Here is an 8015-nt window from a genome sequence, read left to right as displayed (position 1 = left end):
GTGTTAGCACGTCAGACAGCATGGGAAAAGTAAGGAAAGGCTGCTTACAGTTAACCCCCCCCCACCCCCGTCATAAATGGGACACATCTTACAGTAATCGTTTTTGGCCGGTGGCTATCTTTTGTATGAAAAGCTCATCGAAAAGGGAATTATTTTAATTTGAATTTTTAATTCTAGTTTTCATCTCTTCGCTCTCTTTGTGTTTCGGAGCGTTATTTAACCAGAGGGATTTTTTGGACCAATGGGAGATGAGCGTTGTGTATACATCAGCCTGTGAGCGTATGCTGTGTTTGTGTGAATGACTGCATGAGGGGCCTCTATGTGTGTGTGTGAGAATGAGAGAATATTTCAATTGTTTGTGTGAATGAACAAAGTCGGTCTCTGTGCGTATGAGCATGTGTGTGTATGTGTGTGTGTGTGTGTGTGTGTGCGTGTGGCATGTTTGCGAATAAGAGGTGAAGTGAAACTGAGTTGAGCAGTGTTTTGACAGTGTCTTTACCTGACAGCCGCTCACACGTTCCCACGGATCTCCTTACCACCCGTCCCTAGCAGAGTGAGACCTTTACCATCTCTCTCTCTCCGACTGCCTACCGGGCCCTTTGATGCTCTCTAGAAGGTCAAATTAAACAACACTCCGACTCTGTTTTGTCATTCTGTCTGCCTCTCTCATACACACACACACACTCAGGGATAAACACACACATATACACACACACTCAGGGGAGAAACACACACACATACACACAGGAAGAAACACACACACATACACACACACACTCAGGGGAGAAACACACACACACACACACACACAGACTCAGGGGAGAAACACACACACACTCAGGGGAGAAACACACCCACACACACACTCTCAGGGAGAACCAGAGAGCGCGTGTGTTTGGGTTCACACACGTGTAAATAAAAAGGCTTTCAGCTTCATTGCCAAGCGTCTCAGGTTAGAGATCCCTGTTAGACCTGCAGCTCTCTCTGCCCCACCAGTCAAACATCATCAGGCTTATCTGCTGCCTCATCTGGTCCCTCTAAAGGTCAACCTGGAGTTCTTATTTCTCCTTTTACCTTCTGCCTCACACTCTGCCTTTCACCTCATGTTACCCTACCTCCACTCTCTCAACCCTTCCATGTCCATACAAGCCTCCTACCACACATACATACACACACACGTAGCTCCATCTATCAGTCACTCACATTTGCACTCCTACTCACACTCACTCACTCACTCCATTTTACACACACACACACACACACACACACACACACACACACACACACACACACACACACATGTGCGCACAAATACGACCCCTGTCAGAGCCATGTTCGTGGGTTCGTCTGATCTGGTTTTCGGTCGTAAATCTGTCACCTTAATGAAAGCCTGTGTAGAGGGTGGAGGGAGGGGATTGGGGGGAAATGGTCCCCCCTCCAGCCGCTAGCCTCATCCTGACCTGCCAAATCAAACACCCCTCCATCTCTATCCCTCCTTCCCTCTCCTGCCCCCCCCACCTCACCTCCCTCCATCTCTCTGCCTCTCCACACCCCTCGTTGCCTCGCCCCGTAAACTCCACTTCCTGCCGCATCAAAGCCCTTCAGCGCCGGAGCGAGAGGAAGTCTGGAGGTTTTTGGGGCCGCCTGATTGGCCAGCTGGTTTGTTTTGGAACACCATCAAGAGGCTGCGAGGGATCCCCAGAGAGCCTCAACATCTCTCTCCCTCCCTTTCTCTCTCTCTCTCTCCCTTTCTCTCTCTCCCTCCCTTTCTCTCCCTCCCTCCCTTTCTCTCTCTCTCTCTCTCTCTCTCCCTCCCCCTCTCCCTTTCTCTCTCTCTCCATCCCTTTCTCTCTCTCTCTCCATCCCTTTCTCTCTCCTCCCTCCCTTTCTCTCTCTCCCTCCCTTTCTCTCTCTCTCCCTCCCTTTCTCCCTCCCTCTCTCTCCCCCCTCTCTCTCTCTCTCTCTCCTCTCTCTCTTTCTCTCTCTCTCCCTCCCTTTCTCTCTTGCATCTTTTCGTCTCCTTCTGGACTTGTTCCCATCTCCTCTCATCTCCATCCCTCGTGTCCATCGTCTCCTCTTCCTGTTCTCTGGTTCTGCATCCTCCCAAAGGCTCTAATCATCTCCTTGAGCGCTACTGTGAGGAATGAACACAACCGACTCATAGTTTGTTTTAGGCAAGCTGTGTTTGTTTGTAGTGGTCTATGCGTGGTCTGTACACCAAGTACTGGTTGCAAATGAAAATAATGCTTCTTCTTTCTGGGTAGTGGGACGTTAGCACATTATGACACACATATGCCTTGATCAAATGACCATGTATTCACCTTCATGACAGTAAAAACCCTTGTTTTGAACAGAAATAAAGCAAAAACACATTGACAGAGAGACGTTGTTTTATGCTGCGTTTAATGTACAGGAGAAAAACAGTTTCTCTGCACAGGAGGCAAACTCCTACAGTCGGCCACTGACAGGCAGAACACTTTCTGTAGCTTTCACATCACAAGACCAGAGCCCAAGGTGAACCCAGTGGTGATTCTCAACAGCTTCACCACAGGCCAGCACTCCCTGTTTGTGCTGGTCCAGGAAGAAATAGACAGATAAAGAGAGATGAAGAAAGACAGAGAGAGAGAGAGAGAGAGATGGAGAGAGAGACTGCGGTGAAAATGACTGGAATGTTTGTTGTACTGAATGTGTAGCGAATTGACTAAATGAACCAGGAGACTAAAATTCGACCAGAATGAGAAGTAAGGAAGGAGAGGACATCAGGCCAGTTTCTTGTTACGCAGTTAGCAAATGGCACAGACAATACAGAGTATCTAAAATAACATGGGATGAAAAGAGAGAGAGAAAGAGTGCAAGAGAGAGGAGTGCATAAAAGAGTGAAAGAGAGTGAATAAGAGAGCAACCATAAGACAGACTCGCACATTTCCCAAGTGTGCCACGTTGACTAATGCCCCCTAGCCTCCTGTTCTACGAATAACACTCCCTTGTTACGAGAGAGCCCGGGCCAGCGTGCCCTTTTGTGCCAGGCATACTTCTGGAAGTGCTTGGAACCTCGTCTGATCGGTTCCTTGTTTTAGAACCCCCTCCACCACCACCACCCTAACCCACCCCCAAAAACCCACCCCAATAACACACATACACACACATATTCTAATTTCTTTTTAACGAGAATAAAAAAAGAAAAAGAAAAAAGAAACACGCACTCTTCTCCCCTGCTCCGACCCTAATTGCTGGAGATGAAGGAGGTTTTCTTCCAGAGTCCCGGGGCCAAGAGCCGGCACCGACTGCTGTTACTCGGGTGGGGAGTGGGACTGGACGGGGCGGAGGGTTTTATTTTAAAATAGCTCCTGAGTGAAGTATGAAATCCCGTTAGAAAACAGGCCCTCTGTGTGTGCCTGGCCCTGGGAGGCGAGAGAGAGGCGGCCTTGAGAGGCGAAGTGGGCACAGTGCGAGAGTCTGCGGGCCCCCTCGTCAAGGGGACTTTTTTCTTTACCGACGATAAAAGACATTTTATAAAAAGGCGTGTAAAACAGTAGATTTTCTTCGCTTTTTTTCTTTTCTTACTAAAATATATTAGCTTTCACATTTTAAATAAAAGAACGCACACGCCCTCCCCGGTTCGTCTGCCAGTGTGTTCGCTCAGTGTTCTGTGGTGTGTTGTGTTTAGTGTGCATATATGAGGCCAGATGTTAGCGAGGGGGAGGGCCGACGCGTTGTCCAGAATTCAGGAGTTCTTAAGACTGAAGGCATTCTATTTCATGTACGTACTCACACATGCATACTCAGACACACAGACACACAGACACACACATATACACGCAATTCAGAGACTACATGGACATGTATGTAAACCGTTACCCGAGCCCACAGAAAAAATAATAAGAATCCCTTTGGTTTCTATAAACTAGACGTTAAAAATACACCAAGGAGAGGCCTAACCGCGTGAGTGGCAGCCTGGCTCTGGCACCTTACGGCAGCTTCTCAGTGTCAATCAGAGCCGTTGGCCCGTGACCCGACCCCGAGCTGGGCCGAGCCCAGGACCTTGAACCGAGCCCAACCCCAGAACCACCCAGTCTGCGCAAAAGACCCCTGTGACCCCATAACTAAGTAACTGTTTTCTCCCACAGCTTAAAATACCACGGTCCACATGCTTTTCCCCCCCAAATTCACAAAATTGCAAGTTGTTTTTTCTTTTTCTCCTGGACATTCCCTCATTGCGGCATCCTTCTTTCCGCGTCTTCGTTGACCTCCTCCTCCTCTCCAGACCTAGGAGTGTGTCCAGCTGACGGGGACCCAGTGTGCTTCCGTCTCCACTTTCTTCAGCGCCAGCTTGAGCTCACTGGAGGCTGCAGAGAGGTCGTCGTTGACGATGACCTTCTCGAAGAGGTGGCCGTACTGGCTCTCCATGACCTGCGCACTGCTGATCATCTCCTGGAAGTCCTCCTCCTGTCACACAAACAAACAAACAAACAAACAAATAAATACAGCAACAAAGGAGAAATCAAACCATGAAAAAAAAAGTTATTCTAGTTTTCTGTTATTCAGAGTCTTAGTTGTATAAAAAAGTGTGTGTGTAAGTGTGTGGATCCTGTGTACGTGCACACAGACAAAGACAGACACACACACATACACACTACAAAATCACATAGTCCCACGTCTACAGAGGGTGAAAATGGAACATCACGAGCCAAGCTGACCATAAAAGCTCATTTCCTCATATCAATGTGATGGTTTGAGGCTTGGATTATTGCAATGCTTAAAATTACTTAGTTCGAAATAAAAATAGGCCGGTTCTGTATTTCAACAATTAGTTCAAACAGTAGAAATTAAATGTTTTTTACATGGCAAAAAAACATCTCAACCACTTAAAAATCATCAAAACCACTTAAGAGCAAAGCAGAAGAAAAAGCATACATTCTAAAATATGCATTTATAAGATTTAAGATTTATAACACAATCTATAACAATGTTATAAACATCAGGCCATATAGATATAGATTCCTCTATGGTTATGCTTGTGTCTTTCTGCCATTTAGTCACACCCCCCCCCCCCCCCCCCCCCCCAAGGCCTGAACATCAGCTGTGACCTTTGACTCCTATGGCTAAAGGTCACACCAGTTCACCAGTGCCACCCCGCATGGACATGGCACGGTTAGAGAGGCGGGATGGAATTACACCCTGTTGAATGAGCTAAACGATTTTCTCAAAACAAGTTTAAAGAGAGCCACTTTTGGGCTGTGTGTCTGTCGTCTGGCCTGATGGGAACAGCCAAACACCAAAATATCGCTTTCAGTCGCTCAGATATAGACACTGGCAAACACCGAAAAATGCTACCAGTGCGCTAACCATACATCTTGCTATTCTCTTTTGATTTAGATTCAGCTGATTTCTCTCGAAATTTTAACACAGAGACAGAAATGGCTTCTGTCTCTGAGTGTGTTTGTGTGTGTGTGTGTGTGTGTGTGTGTGTGTGTGTGTGTGCGCACAGTCAGCATCAGTCTCTCCGTCAGGGGCATCTGTCTCTCTCTCTCTCTCTTTCTCTGTGTGTCTGTGTGTGTGTGTGTGTGTGTGTGTGTGTGTGTGTGTGTGTGTGTGTAGTGTGTGTCAGCATTTTCAGCCTCTCCGTCAGGCGAGGGGTGAGCAGCCATGACATTGGTGCGTGTATGGTTTTAAAGATGTGTGTGTGTGTAATTCCCTTCTCTCTGTCAAGGCCTTTGCAACACAGAGTCTCCTGTTCTTCAGAGCAGCCGGCAGCCTTTCTCACTTTCACAGGCATCTCAAGCATGCAATCACACAGACCCACCTACACTATTATGGTATACTGTGAATGTTTGTGTGTGTGTGTGTGTGTGTGTGTGTGTGTGTGTGTGTGTGTGTGTGTGTGTGTGTGTGTGTGTGTGTGTCTGTGTGTGTATCTACCTTTGAAAATGTGATTTTTCTCACACACGACATCACTTTCAAGCCGTCTACCTTTGTACTGATAAGCACCCACCCACCCATGCACGTGCACACACACACACACACAGACACACACACACACACACACACACACACACACACATTATATAGTTGAACTTAAAGACCCTGATGTCCTCCTGGCAGAGCCACACAACTGCAGCCTGTTGCCGATGGAGGATTATGGGATGGAGGAGGAGAGGATACAGGCACCTGGGGACCGCAGTGACCTGGGTCTCTCTGTCCCCTTCGTTCCCCTCTCTCACCCCTCCCATTCTGATCATGGGCCAGGTGGAGAACCTGTTTTTAATACTAAATCTTGTTCCTGTTTTCCCCTCCTCCTTCCTTTCTTTCTTTCCTATGCCACCATCCATCTACCCATCGTGGTTCTAATATCCGTTGGTTTTTATACGGGTCTGTGAATCAGTTTATTATTTTCAGTTTACTCCACCGTCTTTCCTTTTTTTCATTAATTCTATTCTTCACTCCCCTCTATCTCCATCTCCATCCATTTTTCCCCTTCTCAACTTCTCTCTCTTTCTCCCTCCATCTTCTTCAGATGGATCTCTTGTGGACGCTCCGACTCTAGATGGAAAATCAGGTTTTACAGGCCCGTATAAGGAGCACCTGCCCCACGTATAAAAAATGGGGGGGGGCAGTGGAGAATCGGAACAGATCTGGTTATCGGAGCACGGTCCTCGTTTTATATCAGTCCAGGCGAGGGGCTCTTTTTCCCTGATAGGGACGCCTGCGCAGGAACGCCAAGGCGGAGGACGACCGCAAAGTGGGGGAAAAAAAAATGGCCTTGCATCTGACTTTTTCCTGGTGGATGATTTTAAAGAAATAATTTAGCGCATTTACGGCTTCAGGATGGCCTGCTCTTCACTCAGACTGCCTCCACCTGTCTGGAGTACTATAAGGCCTTTATGGAGCGTCTGCAGGTCTCTGTGTGCCTTCAAATCCATGGGGGAAAGAAAAAAATAAAGCGGGGGCGAGAGAGAGAAAAAAAATAAGTATGTACATCCACTTTTCTTCAAAAGGAAGAAAAAAAAATGACATCAATGTTATACAAGCGGTATTAAAGGTAAAACAATGGCAGCAGAGAGAGTCGGTCTGGTCTGGTCTGGTCTGTTAAAACAATGAAAAGACTGTTCTAGAAGCACGGCTCTCTGATATATTTTTTAAAAACACACGCGAGATGGTCCCTGTTTATTGCTAAAGCAGAACAGACTTCCCGGCATTCTCTGTGAATGAAATACAGCGAGCAGAGGATCAAATACGTCTGTGACATTTCACCAAACAAGGTTTCCCTTTCATGGCCCTAATAGGCAGAATTGGCCCACTTAAAGCGCTGTCAGCGGCCATAAGCCTCAGTCAGAGCGACGGGGCTCTGAGCACCTACACCTTACAAGCAACACACACACACACACACACACACACACACACACACACACACACACACACACACACACACACACACACACACACAGACAAGGAAAGCTCATGCTCACAGTCTGCACACACACGCACACTTGCAGCAGGGTCAAACACAGGTGCTGGCATTTCACACAGGACATCATAAAAGTGTACCCTACGTGTTAGCCATGCGTGACATCAGACCTTTGAACTCGACCTGGACTAACAAGGCCTGCAAGCTTTGTTTTATGCAAGGCTCATGCGTGACTCATAATTAGGAAAGATTTAGATTGTAGGTTTTTTTTTTCTTTCTCTATTTTTTTAATATTTTATCTATATTGTTTATAGACAAAAGTTCTGCATGCAACTCCAGCAAACCTTCACTCTTGACAAATGAATGATTTAAGGGCTTAGAGCAGTGGTTCTTAACCTTTTTGAAGGTACTGAACCCTGCAAGCTTCATCAGTGCATTCGCCGAACCCTTCGTAATTTGAAAAATAAAATATGATTTCTTCAAAACGTAGGTATGTATAAAGCCTGAAACAGGTCATGTGACCCAGTGTAAAAGCCTAGAATGCTTCAGGTGTGAGACCGACAGGTCATGTGACCTTTAACAGAGGCAGAACTTTGACCTATGCGCAGCC

General features: G+C 46.9%; 1 protein-coding gene across 1 annotated transcript in view; it reads right to left on the bottom strand.

The window, feature by feature from the left end:
- Positions 1 to 3127: 3127 nt before the first annotated feature.
- The window catches only part of mpp7a (MAGUK p55 scaffold protein 7a), a 135732-nt gene continuing 130844 nt past the window's right edge, over positions 3128 to 8015 (bottom strand). Inside the window, exon 18 of the mRNA XM_080855124.1 lies at positions 3128 to 4446. Coding sequence (XP_080711250.1) covers positions 4267 to 4446 — 180 coding nt within the window. The 3' untranslated portion in view covers positions 3128 to 4266. The remainder of the gene's footprint in view (positions 4447 to 8015) is intronic.

This window comes from Sprattus sprattus, assembly GCF_963457725.1.
Source record: "Sprattus sprattus genome assembly, chromosome: 17".
NCBI lineage: Eukaryota > Metazoa > Chordata > Actinopteri > Clupeiformes > Clupeidae > Sprattus > Sprattus sprattus.
Note: the sequence above shows the minus strand (reverse complement) of the source record. Positions and strands in the feature narration are given on the sequence as shown.